Source organism: Podarcis filfolensis (genome assembly GCF_964270895.1).
Source record: "Podarcis filfolensis genome assembly, chromosome: 13".
Classification (NCBI taxonomy): domain Eukaryota; kingdom Metazoa; phylum Chordata; class Lepidosauria; order Squamata; family Lacertidae; genus Podarcis; species Podarcis filfolensis.
Genome location: NC_139615.1, coordinates 43,137,302 through 43,154,853, shown reverse-complemented (window position 1 = coordinate 43,154,853; position 17,552 = coordinate 43,137,302). Strand labels below are relative to the sequence as shown.

At 43.3% G+C, this 17,552-nt stretch overlaps 1 protein-coding gene across 3 annotated transcripts in view; it reads left to right on the top strand.

Moving 5' to 3' along the window:
• TANC2 (tetratricopeptide repeat, ankyrin repeat and coiled-coil containing 2) overlaps nt 1–17,552 on the top strand; it is a gene marked incomplete at its 3' end in the record, with an annotated part of 193,523 nt that overhangs the window by 141,047 nt on the left and 34,924 nt on the right. For all 3 annotated transcript variants that reach the window (XM_083582312.1, XM_083582313.1, XM_083582314.1), the window contains 7 exons: nt 3,945–4,208; nt 8,953–9,078; nt 10,071–10,352; nt 11,168–11,301; nt 13,420–13,651; nt 13,773–13,939; nt 15,900–16,507. In XM_083582312.1, coding sequence (XP_083438438.1) covers nt 3,945–4,208; nt 8,953–9,078; nt 10,071–10,352; nt 11,168–11,301; nt 13,420–13,651; nt 13,773–13,939; nt 15,900–16,507 — 1,813 coding nt within the window. The remainder of the gene's footprint in view (nt 1–3,944; nt 4,209–8,952; nt 9,079–10,070; nt 10,353–11,167; nt 11,302–13,419; nt 13,652–13,772; nt 13,940–15,899; nt 16,508–17,552) is intronic.

The following is a 17,552-nucleotide window of genomic DNA, read 5'->3' as shown; positions in this document are numbered from 1 at the left end:
AATATTCACTGCTTGGTTCATTTCCATGAGGATCACGTGAAAATTCTAATCAAATGCTCGTTCAGTGATCTGTTTTGCTTCAGTGGCATCTTGGTAGGTCTGGCTCATAAGTCTCTCCAAATCCGCTGCAACTTCTCTCAGAGAGTCCTCCTTTTTCTTTCTTCCTCTAGTCATTCCTGCTCTGGTTCCTGGCCCACTCTGTCCGGTGGTTTGATCTAAACCTTTGATCAAAAGCCCTGAAGTTTTCATCTGGGGCCATCTCTTGCTGGACTTGAGAGGTCGAGCCATTCAGGCTAACTGCCAGTAGTTTCTGTTTCTTTCTGTCATTTCCATTTTACTGAGCATGGTCTCAATATGAGACAGATATGCTTCTCAGACTGTCTGGCTTCCACGGGCTTCTGAATTAATCCTACTGTAAGAGATTTGATCCATCCCACCAAGACCTTTACACGAGGCTTTCACACAATTAATCCTACTGTAAGAGATTTGATCCATCCCACCAAGGCCTTTACACGAGGCTTTCACACAATTAATCCTACTGTAAGAGATTTGATCCATCCCACCAAAGCCTTTACACGAGGCTTTCACACAAGGTGAAAAAGTTTAAGGGTTTCCCCCCGCACCAATGGCTACAACTAAATCTCCTTCAAGCCACTATTAGAATAGGTTGCACTTTCACTAGTCAGCAGCTATTCATATAGCTTTTTGCTCTTGTTTGCATTGGAAGGCCAGAAGGTAGATGAAGCCTGCTTATTTTCAGCATCTGACTGTAGTACTCCAGTCCAAGCTCATTAGATACTCATACATCTTGTGGAATGTCTTAACCAGACTCAGATGGGATCTGTGCAGCTGGGCTTTTAGGTCAGCTTTGATCCCTTTAGCTGCTGAGCAAGCAAGGCTTTCACCTATTCCTGTGCAGCCTTCAGGGTTGCTTTAAGTCATCTTCATCTCCTAGTGGGATACCCTGATTCTGCTAGAAGTGCTGCGGCAATTTTCTACATATTGGCTAAATCACATCACATCACAGTTTCTCCTGAAAGAAACATTGCTCTACTTCTGACGCTAGGGTTAAGCACTCCGTACTTTCTCAAGTATGAGAAATCCAGGGAACTGTACTATGGGATTTAGTTTCCTTTGAATGAAAGTACGCTACATACTTAAGTTGTCACTGAAGTATCTGTTTTATTTACAAGCAGAGTAAAAGGAAATAGATTTCAAAAATAGGCAGTAAAACTGGTGACCCAAGGCAGCTCCCCAGCAGAAGCCAGTGCAGATGAACTCACATCTGCCTGCCTGTCTACCTCCATCTGTGTCCAGATCTGTCTGACCTCAGCATCTCTCTCCCCATCTGCTTCTAGTGTTCATCCTGTCCTTCCTCAAAACTCTGATGGGTGCCTTATTTCAAAGGCATGGGAGGGGAAGTCCCTGGCTACCCATTGGTTTAACATTAGGTCCATTTGCGCTAATCAAGGCAGCCAAACTCATAACAAAGATTACTAATGGAAGCAATAGAAGCCTCAAAGGAAATTTGTTGCAAACTAAGTTCATCGTTCTTAGATTTGTCGGTCCATGTTGAGTATGCATATTATCTCACTTCAGTTGCAGTTTCTCTCTACCTCTCTCATAACCCATAAAGCAGAGGTTTTCAACCTTTTTGGGTCCACGGCTCCCTTGACCAACTACATTCTTTCTGCATTGGATGCCTGCCCCCCAGCCCTCACACTTCCTTTCTAAAGCAAAGCTCTGGTAGGGTTGTAGAGTCCTTCTTCCTCCTTCCAAAGCATAATTAGTGCATTCCCAGATTTGGGGAGTGGTGGGAGGGCTCTAGGACCCTGCCGGAGCCTCTCTTTGGAAAGGGGAGGTGTGGAGTGTCAAATTGTGTGGCCTGTGGGTTCCATGTCAGAGTACTCTTGCGGCCCACTTGGTATGCAAAGTTGGACTGCCCTTGTTTATAGCTTGCTAAGATAATTTCATACGGTGATGTATACACTAAGAAGATCTAGAAAAATCTAGTTGACCAGATTTCTGTAGGGTGGGGGAAGTTCCTCTGGTCAAGCTCATAATTGGGCTTAGATAATTGGTTTGTTTATTCCTTGACCAGTTGCGAGCCAAATTGGACATCATCATGCACACTCCACAATGTCTTTGACAGTGCAGTGGGCTCCAATCCCACCTCCAACTGTTCCCCTTCCACCCCACAAACTCCTTCCTTGCTTGCTCTCATTCACCCATGTTCTTCCAAACTCCCTTCTAACGCATAATGCTGCCCATGTGCCTGGCTGCTAGATCCAGTGCAGAGGAGGCAATAGCAGGTCTATCCTCACCCTCCACCCCGATCTCCAGTTCTGGTGCCTGCTGCACTGCTATGCAATGTGCTGGATGCAAGCACACAGGGAAGTACAATGTGCTGGGAAGATGGAGAGTCGAGAGAAGTGTCTATTACTTATTTCCTCACTCCTTCTTTCAGCCAAAGCAGCAGGAGCAGCCAAGTAAGTGGATGGAAAAGAAGGAGGCTTGGAGGATCATATGCATTGGGGGTGGCAGGGACATGGCTTGAGGGCTGTGAAGTGTAGAATTCTCCTTTGCCTCAGATTGAAATCTAAACAGCAGAGAACAGACTCCAAATTTCATATTTCAGGGCTGGGTGATATAATGCCTGCATACACAGAAGCCCAGAGCCAATGGCTGGGAGTCAACCAATGAATCCTGTCAGCAGAATCCCTGTGCAAAGGCTCCTCTTTGCACAATGGGGATCCTCTCTCTTCCCCTGCTTGCCCCCCAAAATTGGTTTTGGGGAGTCGGGAAAGTGGGGATCGTTTAATCTAGCAAGCTGAAATGCTTGCCCTGGCGGAACAAATTGCCTTAGTGCAGTGTTGAGTTCCACCCAGTGATTGTGTCCTGTTTGAATGATAGCTAAATTAACCCCGTTGGAGGTAATGTGAGAGAATGACAGAGAAGTGGGAAGTAGCCGTCATCTTGAGTTCACTGTAGCAATGAACAGATTGATGAACAGAACAGCTGAGAAGAAAAGTCAGGGCTCCTGTATATATTATGCTGTAAGCGCAAAACTTCTGCTTAATGATGAACTCCAGCAACTAACAGTTTGGCCTTTGTGACCTTCATGTTTCCTTAAATACAATTTGTGGTGTTACATTTTTCAAACTGCAAATGTATATTTGCGTATTCATCTCCCCTGTAATTACAAAACTTGCATTTATGTGGCAGAATAGTTGCCATATGTCATCTTATATTCTCTTTCTGATTGTCAAGGGAAAATATGCATGCTTGCATAGCCACAGTAGACAACACTCATGCATAAGAAGAAGGGGGGAGGAATCAGCAGACTTAACTTCAAGGTTTGCAGAAAACAAAACAAATAAAACCCGAAAGGTATCAGCAAAGATCCTGGTCTTTCTCATTTAGTTTTTTTTTTGTTTTTTTGTTTTGCAAAATCCAGAGCAAGTGCAAATAATTGCCTATATTGCAGGTTAGAAGGGCATATATCTGGAAGAGAGTGGCTTAACTGCAACATTTTGTTCTGCGGACCAATTTGGATTCCATAATCTTTGAATTTACAGTTCACTTTTTGGTATCTGAATGCAATGCAAAATTATGTTAGGGTTGCCAGATTGTTAACTGAGAGACCACACCTAAAATTTGTCCCTGAAGGCTCTGCAGCACCACCTCCCTGCTCTAGCCTTAACACTGTTGGTCCCATCGCTCACCAGAGATCTAGGCTTGCCTCACAGCAGACAGGAGTGGATAGTATACAGATCAGCAGTGGGGTAGCAGGCCAGAAAGTGCAACGGCTGCATTCATACTCTTATAAGGCAGCTGAAGAAATATACATTGTTGAACCATGGCAATCCTTGCCTTCATCTATAGAGTCACACTTGAATTAACTGCCTCCTTTGTTATTCATGTTCTCTGTTTGTTTGTTACAGCAACACTGACAAGCTATTCTGAAAATATGGATCGTGCTAAGTATGGAGGGGAAAGCAGTAAAGAATTAGGATCTGGAGGAAACTTGAAACCTTGGCAGTCTCAAAAATCCAGCATAGACTCTTGTTTATATCGAGTGGATGAAAACATGACGGCCTCTACATACAGTTTGAACAAGATACCTGAAAGGAACTTAGAGACTGTTTTATCCCAGTCAGTACAATCCATTCCACTCTACCTTATGCCTCGCCCAAACTCTGTAGCAGGTAAGAAATTCTCATTAAGTGCTAAGGTAAATTGTAATTAATGGTGAGCCAGAAACTCGTTACTTACATTTTTATCACCCTTGTAAAAAATTGTGTGAATGCTTCAGGTGTTTAAAATATTATTTCTGAAATAACATCCCACACTAACTTTACATTTCAAGTTATCCAGTGTCTTCTAGTTTTGTGTCCCATGGATCCTGCCTATCTCTACCTTAGTCGTGTCCTTGGCCATGAGAAACTTGGTGAAGGATTACACAAAGCAACATCTCCACTCCTGATAGTTTCAGAAGTACTTGCACAATGTCACTTGCTCTTTGTTCAATTTAACCCTCATATTTAATTAAATCACATAAATTTCTAAATGTGCTAATGAGAGATTAATGAAAAGCTGCTAAAGAGTGATGCTGCGTGAACCAAGTAGTGAAATTGGGAGCGGAGGGGAGCCAAAATAAGACTGCACAAGGCCGCTACAAACTCTAATATTCTGTCATTTCCCCTACTCCTAGGAACAACTTTAATCCAGTCTGGGTCTGCCTTACTTCCAACTAGCTCTAAGTCAAACATTTCTATTGGGTAGTCACCAATCCTAAATTGATGAGTGACTCCCTAGAAGAATTTCACATGTGGGCAGCGACCATTTTAGGCGTGTCCATGTTGGGTGATAACGCCAAAACTGGAGCTTCCTCCCTATGAAGCGTTGCCTGGGATTCATCACTCCGGTCCCGTCATGTCCCAAAGACATGAGCACATGACTAGCAGAGTCCAAACAGAAGCTCAGCCTTGAGGAGTAACATCTAAGCCTAATTTATTGCAAACTAAATCAAACATAACAGAACAAAGAAAAACATGGCTTCTCTCTCTGCAAAGAGAACTGCAAAAACAATAGCTATACAGAGCGGAAACAGCGTATCTCCCTTCCTGCTCACAAGACTCCAGTAATCAGTGCTGGAATGTAAACAGACATGTGACATGTAACAATCCCACACATCTGCAGCACCAGAGGAATGGAATTCTCAACAGTCCAATTGATGTATGATTGCTGACATGTGGGTCCTTTTGGATCCTGAAGAGGGTAGAACCGGGGTGGTGGTGGTGCAATGGGGGTAGGGCATGCTTATGTCCATTCAACAGATGCACACGGGAGCCGGGAACAGAACCCGCACACAAAATGGTTGGTGCTTGTAGTAACAGACCTCAAGTGGTACACAAAAGGTTTATATCAGTGATATTGCAGCAACTAATAGATACTGGTTTGAGACACAGATTTCCTGAGCTTGTATGCTTGGGAGAGGTGCCCATCAAACATTGTTTCCTTCATAATTTGCCTACAGCTGAGAAATGAAATTCTCCACATTGGGGGGGGGGGCATTTCTTCCCAGATGTCTCAGTGCTGGACGCAGAGACACTGGAGAAAAATCTTGTGTTTCATTATAAAGGAGAGGTGGAAACATAAGCTAATGTAGGGGTTCCCAAACTGTGGTCCACGGACCACCAGTGGTCTACAAATTTCATTCAAGTGGTCCACAGTGTATTGATAAAAAGGACAATTAAAGATCTAGTGCAGTGCACTACAATTACTACAACAGGCAGAAAAAGCAACTAAATGGTCTGCCAGGACCCTCAGCAATTTTCAAGTGGTCCATGGAGGAAATGTTTGGGAATCACTGAGCTAGGGGAAGCTAGCAAAGCCTGTAATAAAATTATTTGCAAATGCGATTGGTTGCTTGAGTTAGGAAGCTTCCTAGAACTTACTTGGTTAAACAAGCCTAAAGGCTGCATAGCTTTTCCCCCCTCGAAGTTTGAGAGCATCACTAGACTTGCTCACCTTGTTTGTGAGTCTTAAACATCCCCCTTTGGGGCAGGGTGCACTTGTTTTAGAGCTGAAATTAATATTCAGGGCTTAGGACAAAAGATAGGTGGGATTTTGAACCAATCTGATATAGTACATTAAAAGTCAATTTAAAATAGCTGGTGACTCATTTCTAACCTGAACTGAGGGAGGTTTGCCCATCCCTAGTTTATATCACAAGGGCTTTATAGAATCATTAAGTACCTTTAATCCTAGTTAAGCTATATTTCCTTCACTCTTGGAAAGTCTTATCCCAAGCTCTGCTTCCCCTTTTCTTTTGCAAGAACTTGTGATTAAGTGTTACCTGGAAACTAAATCTGACAGCATGACCTGAAGACACATGATCCAGAAGTCTTGCTAAAGTTGAGCAGGCTTGGATATGGTATGATTTCGTAGGGAAAAGTCATGATATCAGTGAAATAAAATGTTCATCTCAGTAGCCCCCCTCCAAACTCCAGTGGACCCTAGACTGCAAGGCATTGGCTAATATAAATGGGGGGCGGGCAGTAAAAGGTTTAAGATTATAGGCTATACTGGTATCTAGATCCTGATAACTTTCATTTCTCCAGTCTTTGCCACCCTCAGCTGTCTGAAGATCTCTTCTCCCTTAAACAGTTCCAGCCCACCTTTCCGCTCTTGCTAAACTTCCTCCCAGAGCACCTTACTTCTTTCAAAGACCCCCTCAAAATCTACTTTTTTGTGAAGCCTTTGACACGGTAGCCTGGTTTGCATGTAATGCTGAGTTAAACTGGCTTACCTTGAACAAGAAAATTCTGGCCACCTGGCTGATCCCTCGCTCCTCTGCCTCCTTCACTATCAGGAGCTAAGTGATTTGGCTTGGCGTTATGTCTGAAAAGGGGCTTGAGATTTGTCTCACTCCAGACGAGCCATGATCTGTAACCAAGCTTTGTTCATGGCTTGCCATTTGTGGTTTGTTTGGGAGAGACAAGTCCCAAGCCCGGATTTGCTTGTAATACTAAGCTCCTGGCTTAGCTGTTCGTAGCACAGCAGCAGGGAGAGAGAGGAGCGAAGCAGCTGCCAGTTTCGCGTTGTGTGATCAAGGCCACTCTCCTAGTTCTTGTGCCTTACCGTACCTAAGCCTAAGTATCTTTAACTGAAGTAGCGCATATTCTTTTCCTGTTTTCCTCTGCCTGCCTCCACTTCCCTCTCCTTCCTTTGTTGTCTCCATTGTGTCTAATTATAGATTATATCCCTTTGGCAAAAGGACATCGCCTCTTGTAACTCAGCAAAGCAACATGCGCACCAATTATGCTGTTTAAATCAGTCATCTTCATTGCCCAAAATAGCCTCATATCTATAGAAACCTTTGACATTCTTCTTAGGACAAAGAGGTCATTTTTCTCTCCTTTGACCATAACTGTTCTTCATATATTCTCCACCTTTCTGCTGAAATAATATTTCATCATTATTATTCTTTACTGTGGAACTGTTCAAAACAACATTTTAAAAGCATCTAAGCAATTTGTTTATTGTATTTATTCGTTCAATAAAAACTCAAAAGTATTTTACAAAATGCAAATGCAAGTGACACCTTTTGCTTTGTGTGGTTGTATATTATACTTAAAATTACATATACATTCTGTACCGGTTTTCTTTTTCCTGTTCCACGCAATCTGAATACCTCTCTTGCAGTTCTCTTTTTTGGGCTGAGTAAAAGGAAAATATAGATTGAGTGATTTTGTGTGTGCATTGGGCCTTAAGTATTTTGCATTGTTAGTGACTGAAGCCATTCAGCATTCCTTAATTTCAGCTGAGAATATTTACAGTGTACAACATCATTGTTTTCTATGTAAGACTTCTAAAGAACTAATCAGGCTAAAGGTACATTACAGCATGCTGCTATATCATTTTATTCTCACAACAGCCCTTTGAAGTTGGCCAGGTGGAGAAATAATTACTTGCTCCAGGCTGTGGTTTATGGGTGAGAAGGTATTTTTGACCTGTGGTTTCTCTGTAACATATATTTTAGCCTTATGAACAAAGAGCTGCCTCCACCTAGTTATCAGGGTTGAAATGCATCTATTTTCAGGCATTGCATACACCTACCATTAGGTGACATGAAGGCATTTTATAGCTGGATGGAAGTATTCATGGCAATGAAGTGTTTGCCTCATCAAACTGCAAAAGGGTCAGTGAGGGAGTTGGGAATCTATTTACCGCAAGGTTTCAGGCTCCAATATACTCATAAACAAATTCCAGGAAAGGAAGGTCCAACTCTGTATGAACTCTAGATATAGTACCTGACATGATATATATTCTCTTGGAACTACTCAATCTAGGGCCAAAGAAATAAATAAGTGGCTACTTTTAGGTCATTTTGCTTAGGGAAGTTAACACAATTAATTTAAGGAATCTTTCTCCCCATTCTTTAGAAACCTTCAGGTTTACATTTCTATCTTTTTCTAAATTAATAGATATTAACATTCTAATAAGCACGGCCAACATATCTGATGAAGAGTTTTTGTTGACTTTTCTTTGGTCCTGTGTTAAAGAGCATGAATTATTTGCTTTGATCCAACGAGCACAGCTCAGATTCCATACACCGGGGGTGGAGACCCTCCAACCTGTAGGCCAAATTAAACCTGCCAGGCCCTGGAGGTTGGCCCACCCAATAGTTTTGGGCAAAGAGTGCCCACGTTTGTGGGCCTGGCATGTATGAAAGTTCAAACCGCAGGTTAAGGAAGGAGAATCTTCAGCGCACTTTTGGTATGCCTCTGATTCTTCCTTTTGAAGACAAAACACTACACTTTTGAATATGGTGCCTTTTCCCGTCACCCTTCAATATGTATTGAATGAAGAGTGCTGTATATTTACTATAATGTCTTAATACCAATCCCAAAAGTGTGTCTCATCAAGCATTCTATTCATTGGCAGCCACAAGCTCAGCCCATTTAGAAGATCTAGCTTATCTAGATGAACAGAGGCATGCTCCCCTACGAACATCTCTACGGATGCCTCGTCAGAGTATGGCTGGTGCTCGCACACAACAGGACCTAAGAGGTAAGTATTATATGTGTGCAGCTGTGACATATCCCGGGGTCTTTAGCAGCTACCACCCTAGTACAGATGCCTACTGAAGGTGTCCACATTCTGAGAAGGAGCCTAGTGTAGGCTGGGCTATCTCTGGCTGTGCTACAGTAAGTTACCCCGAGCTATCCAAAACATAATTGGAGTTACTTTAAAGCAGGGTTTCCCAAACTTGGGTCTCCATTTGTTTTTGGACTACAATTCCCATCATTCCTGACCTGCTGGCTAGGGATGATGGGAGTTGTAGTCCAAAAAAGCACACACCAAAAAACAAAACAAACAAAAAAACCAGCTGAAGACCCACGTTTGGGAAATCCTGCTTTAAAGTAGTAGGATTTAAATAAAAAATATTTACCACCCTTTTGTCTACTAATAGGACAGTATAAATGGTGCTATCCACATATAGTATGAGAGCTTATACGTACTGGGGGATTTCCCAGCTATGGCAAAAAAGACTGTATATTAAGAAAGATTACTTTATATATTTTAAAAAGAGGCAGGGAGAGAAACCTTTTCAAATGTATGTGTGGTGGGGGGCGGGGGCAGGAAGCTCTTTGTATCTGCAATGTCCTTCCATAGTAACAGAATCTTAAAAACAGTTAAAAGCTCCATAATTATTGAAAGACAGAGCACAATATCCAAAACAGAGGAAAGAAAATCTGTCCACCCCTATTTTTTATAGTCAGCATTCAAAAAGTGAAGGTGGTATGAGGCTGTTGGGGACCCCACCCCACCCCCAAAAAATCCCTTCCCATTGAATTACATTTCCTTCCGCCTTTTCTGAAATTTCCCAATTTCTCTGTATTTGAATAGAGCAGTGCTATAGTAGCCAATGATACCTAAGTTCAAATGGATCCCTTGAAAAACTCACCATTGTTCAGGACTAGAAGGTGGCACTTGGCGCTTCCTTAACCATAACTAATTATAGTTACTGAATTGTACACGTGTTTTTCCCCCCTTTGCAGTACGCTTTGCACCTTACAGACCTCCTGACATCTCTCTGAAACCGCTGCTTTTTGAGGTGCCCAGCATCACCACAGAATCTGTATTTGTTGGCCGGGACTGGGTTTTCCAAGAGATAGATGTACAATTGCAGAGTGCTGATGCCAGTGTGAACAGAGGTGTGGTGATCGTTGGAAATATAGGCTTTGGCAAGACAGCAATCATCTCCAGACTGGTTGCGCTGAGCTGCCATGGCACACGCATGAGGCAGATTGCTTCTGACAGCCCCCATGCATCCCCAAAACGTAAGTAAAGAGATGTACTAACTGGATAAATCTGTTGTGTGCTTATATAGGTTACATATTACCTAATGGAGATGTGCTCCTATATCCTGTACGCAAGCAGGTTGGGACAGTTCCTTACATTTGTAAGAGTGAGAAATTATAGGGATTCTGAACTATTCATTTTCCAGTCATATACTATAAGAGCTTGGAATTGCTAGAAATTCAGCTTTTATTTAAGTCTACAATCTAGACTTGTCTTTCCACTTACTACAGCTCAGATAAGAGTGCTGGCAGCTATCTGCCTATATACTGAAACATTTGGGTGCCAATCTTTACAATGAGGACAGATACAAAGAGTTCTTAGTGACTTCTCCACAATTAAGACTTCTTCCTCTGGAAATCATGCTGAGCAAGTCAGAGGATGTTTTGGAAAGCTATTTTTAGTGGCCAGGAATATATGTCAGCTTGGGTTTATTTAATGCACAAAGCTTTGAATAGGTTTGGTAGTACTTATGCATCAAGAGCCTTCAGGGTGACATAAAAAGCCTAATAGAAAAATGCTTTTATTGATGGTGGAGAGGTACTGTGGTAATTTCATTCTGGGGACTGTAGGCTATTCTAGTTTTATATGGTGCCATTTTGGCTGCATTGCCTTAATGTCCAGCTGCCCATTCCTATATTCCTTTATTTGACTCCTGTTTTCCATGACCTGCTGTTTACAAATGTTGGCTTGTGTAAGTAAAATCGAGCTGTCCTTCTAGGGTGCATAGATGTGATTTGCTTGCTTCTCACTCATTCCAGTCTAAGTCCATCTTTCCGCCTTTTCTGCATTGCAGATGTTGATGCAAACAGAGAGCTCCCCCTCACTCAACCACCTTCTGCTCACTCTTCCATCACAAGCGGAAGCTGCCCTGGAACCCCGGAAATGCGCAGACGTCAGGAGGAAGCTATGAGGAGGCTTGCTGCCCAGGTATCACTTCCCCACCCAAACTTTTCATCCTGTTTTTCTTTCATATGGATGAAGCAAACCAAGGGAAAGGAATAGTGTACTTTAAGTCCTGCTACAGATACTTAACAACTACCGTATTTTTCGCACCATAGGACGCACCGGACAATAGGACGCACCATGTTTTAGAGGGGGGAGAACAAGGGAAAAAAATTCTTCTGCTCTCTGCCCAGCGCCCCTTCAGCGAAGCGGCAGGAGGCGCTGCGCAGAGAGTGGGAGAATTTTCCCCCTCTTGTTTTCCCGCTCTAAAACAAGGTGCCGTTTAAGGTGCGTTCAGGCGGCTACCTTGGAAGGTTCCTTTCGACCTGCTCTTTGGGGCTGGCGGGGGGAAGCCCACCACCAGCCCCAAAGAGCAGGTCAGGGAGCAGCGGAAAGGCACAGCGGAGAGGCTGCTGCCATAGTCACGCGTCACTTCTCCAGCTGGGAGAGGGTCGCGGGGCTATGGCTTCTTTAGCCCCGCACGCGCTCTCCCGGCTGGAGAGGTGACGCACGGCTATAGAGGCTCCTGCCATAGCCGCGCTTCACCTCTCCAGCCGGGATAGAGTAAGCCGGGCTTCTTTAGCCCCATGCGCACTCTCCCGGCTGGAGAGGTGGCGCGCGGCTATAGAGGCTCCTGCCATAGCCACGCGTCACCTCTCCAGCCGGGAGAGTGTCGCGGGGCTATGGCGTCTTCACTCCATAGGACGCACACACATTTCCCCTTCATTTTTGAAGGGGAAAAAGTGCGTCCTATAGAGCGAAAAATACGGTATTTATTATGCTATAAGGTAAAGGGTCCTCTGACCATTAGGTCCAGTTGTGGCCGACTCTGGTCCTAGGCTGTGTGGTTTAACCTACAGCGCTACCCACGTCCCTTTATTACGCTATGGCCATGCTAAAATTCCCAAATATTCCTTCTGCTTGCACAGAGGTTCCACTAATGTCGGAAGATCTCTTCCACCTCTTGGGGTTATTCCTTCACCAGTGTTGAGTGGGAAGTCTTTCCTGCAATGTGATATTATGAAGATACTCACAAATACTCCCCTTCTTTGATAGTTGGCTAGTTTGTTCTGAACAATGAAGTCACTGTGTGGAAGTATTGCTAAGTTAAATGACCACTGTTTGGTTTTGTGGGAGGGAAAAGAATTAAAAATACACAACCGCATCAAACCATTATGTAACCGGGTGTTTCCCAAACTTGATTCTCCAGCTGTTTTTGGACTACAATTCCCATCATCCCTAACCATTGGTCCTGCTAGCTAGGGATGATGGGAGTTGTAGTCCAAAACCAGCTGGAGACACAAGTTTGGGAAACACTGATCCAACAGATAGACCCAAGGTGGCAAACCTCCAACCCCCAAGCAAACCTTGGTCCACCAGGTGTTCCAATTTGGCCTGCAAGGGCATTTACTATACCCACTTGTCACTTAGCTGACATCAGCTAGCTGATGCCAGCTCATGGGCAGGGAGGCACGAGTTCAACTCTGCCTTGGCTGCATGAATAGGTGTTTTCAGCCAAAGCAGGGTTTAGTGGGGGGCACTGAAGCCTGCTCAGTTTGACTGTGCACACTTCTTCCTTACTGGAAAAAGACTCCCATAGCCAGTGCAAACATTCCCAGTTTTTACAGGTCTCAAGTGCGAGAGAGACTTCTTCCACCACGCTTGCAAACTGCACCTCTCATGCGATGGGGAGGGGAGAAAGAAAGTTTCCTTTTGCAAGCATTAGTGGAATGTGGGAGAAGTCCCTCCCGCAGCTAATGCCTGTAAAAAAAGGGGCACCTTGCTCAAGGGTGGGGGAAGCAGTTTCCTGCAGTCCTTGTAAAGGACTCTGAAGAGTTAGGAAACACCCCCCCCCCAAGCTACAAGTACCCTTAATAAAGTACAGTTCCTCAGATCCTATCTGGGACACCATGACCATTAACGTTCTTTAAGGGTGCTTTAAATATGTGGTCTAGGTGTGAACCTAGGCACTCCGCCCCTCATGTCAAAGACATTTAGCACAGGATCCTCCTCCTTGTTAGAGTGAGGGAAACTAGCAGGCAAATGTGGCTATTTTTTAACGTCTGTCCGCTGAGAAACTGATGTTTGATTCCCCTTTTGCAGGTTGTTGCATACCACTACTGCCAGGCTGATAATGCCTACACCTGCCTTGTGCCAGAATTTGTACACAACGTGGCAGCCTTGCTCTGCCGCTCCCCACAGTTCGCTGCCTACAGAGAGCAGCTGTTACGGGAGCCCCATTTACAGAGCATGCTCAGCTTGCGGTCCTGTGTTCAGGATCCCTTAGCTTCTTTCCGGAGAGGAGTTCTGGAGCCCTTGGAAAGCCTTCATAAAGGTAGTGAAAAGCATGAGTTTACCTTGATAGCACTGCACACGACTGCGGCATCATTTTAAAAGCATAAGCTGAACCTTTCTGTCCATATCTTTCTCCCACCTCCCTATTCCCAAACTCTCAGAACGAAAGATCCCCGATGAAGATTTCATCATATTAATTGATGGGTTAAATGAAGCTGAATTTCACAAACCTGACTACGGGGATACAATAGTATCATTCCTCAGCAAAATGATAGGGAAATTTCCATCCTGGCTGAAGCTGATTGTGACAGTTAGAACAAGTCTACAGGTAGGTTGGGGACTAGTTTTTCCACTGTTCTGTTATGATAATTGCTTTTCTCTGAATGGGAGCAGACACCTTACGTGGCCTCTGCTGTGATGGGGCTATCTGTTTGGAAGCAGATGATTGATGCACAGTTTGCAAGGCATCTGCACTGATTGGGAGGAAATTTGGGACGCACAAATGTTTATTAACCACTGCAGCCTTACGGTATTAAGGTAGCTGTCTTGTTCAATATTACCCTCACAATTTCTAACTAAAAGAGAAGATAGGCAGCCACCTTCATTGTCTACAGCTGCAAATAGAATTAGTTCACTTACTAAAGCTGAATTGTTGACTTCTTAGGAAATGAAAACTGTTACAGTTCAAAGGAAGATGATGTTTCCAACCAGTATTTTAAGAAGGCAAAGCCACAGTTAGGTGCACCCAGCAGGACTTCCGGTCTTTTTACATTGTGCCTCTACATGAACTGCTTTTGAAACTCCCCCAGCTTTCAAGAGTACATTGAATGCAATGGAGAAGATTGATATATTAAAAAGGAGTAAATCCCCCCCCCCCTGACATTGTGGTTAATCCTATGATTCTCTGAATTGTTCCCAAGACCAAAACAATAATGGCAGTCAGTCATTTGCAGCTGCTACATTTGGATAATGAAAGTACATCTACCCACCTGCTGGTTTACTGATGAATGGTTTGGCTTCTTTTAAAAAATGACTTTTTCAGCAGCAGCAGCAGATTTTTTCCCCCTCTTCATTTTTTTTTAAAATTAGTTTTTAACGAAAGTGCACTTGTCACCTTTGAGACTAGTAAATTTATAGTGGTGTGAATATTTATAGACAACATAACATGCGTAAATAGGATGGAAAAGGCGATAGAAGAGTTAAAGTACAAAGGAGGATAAAAGACATTCATATGGCTATCAGGGGCATAAAATGTTAATAGAACACATTGCTAGAACATCTGCTTGAGTTTTTAAAAAGTGCTGGAGCACTGGACTTGCAAATGGAATGTGTAACTTAGGGGAATACAGTTTTCTCAGTGAGAACCACCTGTAATCTTCAAACCTTGAGAAACAAAAATGTTTATTAGTTGATTCTAACACTGGCTTAGAATAACACTGAACACTTGACACCTTTCCTTCCAGCCAAGGTTCTCACATTGTTATGGCAGAAAAACAGGTGGAAGCAAGTGTGGAAGAGTGGAAAACATAAGCACAACCCTATTGCCTTTCACTGTGGTTCCCATACCTTGGACTCCACCCAATGTGTTGTTCCATCTTTACTTTGAAAGTGCTGATTCCAGCCTCGTTCCAAGGAGAAAAATCAATTTTTATTTATTATTACTATTTAAATTTATATCCCATCCTTCCTCCCTGAGGGGGATCCTCTTTTCTATCCATTGCTGTGCACATCAAAATCCTGTTCTTTTAAAAAGATGGAAGAGTAGCATTAAAGACATCTACACCTTTGGAGATCATGCTTCTCTTGGGCTCTTCGGCTGGGGAATCAGACTTCTGGCTTCTGAAAAGAAGACTGATGAACCATGATGAAAATGCAGAATGATAATGATGGCATGACATGGGTACCCCATAAAAAAGTGAATGAACAAAACATGGCAGTTTCACACTAAACTGCTAGTGTAGAAGCACCCTAGGTCAGTGTATAAAGGGCAATGAAAGACCAGAAACAAATCTGTAGATACTGCTGATTCCATTGTCCCTTTGCTCTCTTGGTTGTGGTTTTGATAGGCAGTTTGGAAATTTAGCTTTGTGTTTATTTCAAAGTCAGTTTAACTGTACCACCCAGGTTTAACAAGTGGTGTAACCTCATTTGGAGCCAGTATGACAGCATGTTTGGCCTATAACTCATAACTATGTGTGCCAATATTTATACTTCCAGTGGGAGACTGATTGTATTTCTCCCATTTTTAACTTCTCCATTATTTACTTTATTCTTTTTTTTTCTTATAGGAAATAATTAAGTTATTACCCTTCCATAGGATATTCCTGGACAGACTGGAAGAGAATGAAGCTATAGATCAGGATCTCCAAGCCTACATCCTACACCGAATACATAGCAGCTCTGAGATACAGAATAACATCTCTCTTAATGGCAAAATGGACAATACAACCTTTGGCAAACTTAGTTCTCATCTCAAAACCCTGAGTCAAGGATCCTACTTGTACCTTAAGCTCACATTTGATCTAATAGAGAAGGGCTATTTGGTGTTAAAAAGCTCTAGCTATAAGGTAGTCCCCGTCTCCCTTTCGGAGGTGTACCTGCTTCAGTGCAATATGAAGTTTCCAACACAGTCTTCCTTTGACCGGGTGATGCCACTCTTAAACGTGGCTGTGGCATCTCTGCACCCCTTGACCGATGAGCATATTTTCCAGGCCATCAATGCAGGAAGCATTGAAGGTTCCTTGGAATGGGAGGACTTTCAGCAAAGGATGGAGAACCTCTCCATGTTCCTTATCAAGCGCAGAGATATGACCCGAATGTTTGTCCATCCATCTTTTCGAGAGTGGCTGATCTGGAGAGAAGAAGGAGAAAAAACCAAGTTCCTCTGTGACCCTAGGTAAGTAACCCATCACCTTGTGGCAGGAGAAGGCGGATATGAGATCACTTCATTTTTCATTAATATACCTCTGTGTAGTGTTATTGAGATGCGGCTAAAAAAGATGGTCCATTTACAATAGGAAGAGAACCAACCGGGTGTGTGTGTTATTGGGTTGATGTTGTTTTCATTTTGATTATGTATTTTGTGGTTTTATATTCTGATTTTATTCTGTGAACCGCCCTGAGGCCTGCAGGTATAGAGTAGTAGTAGTAGTACTGTAGTAGTAACAACAACAATTTATGAACAACAACAACAATTTATTACTTAAACCCCGCTCATCTGGCTGGGTTTCCCCAGCCACTCTGGGTGGCTTCCAACAAGAGATTAAAAATACATTAAAACATCAGTCATTAAAAACTGATGTCTTCTAACATCAGATAGTTGTTTATTTCTTTGATGTCTCAACTAGGGCCAGGGCCTTTTCAGTACTGGCCCCGACTTAGTGTAACTCTCTGTCACAAGAAACTAGGGCCCCGCGGGACTTGACATCTTTCCTCTGGGCCTGCAAGACATAGCTGTTCCACCTGGCCTTTGGTTTGGACTCAGTCTGACCCTTATATTTCCCTCCCCTTATGGTTTTGATCTATGGGCTACTATTAAAATGAAGCTGCATTTTAAATTGTATTTTAACCTGTATTTTAAACTGGTTTCTCCCTCCCCCCCCTTTATGTTTTTATTGTAATTTTACCAGGTTAGCCACCCTGAGCCCGGCTCTGGCTGGGGAGGGTGGGATATAAATAAATTATTATTATTATTTATTATCTGGTGGGAGGCCGTTCCACAGGGCGGGTGCCACTCTGCCTGGTTCCCTGTAACTTTGCTTCTCGCAGTGAGGGAACCACCAGAAGGCCCTCGGCACTGGACCTCGGTGTCCGGGCAGAACGATTGAGGTGGAGATGCTCCTTCAGGTATACTGGGCCGAGGCCATTTAGGGCTTTAAAGGTCAGCACCAACACTTTGAATTGTGCTCGGAAACATACTGGGAGCCAATGTAGGTCTTTGA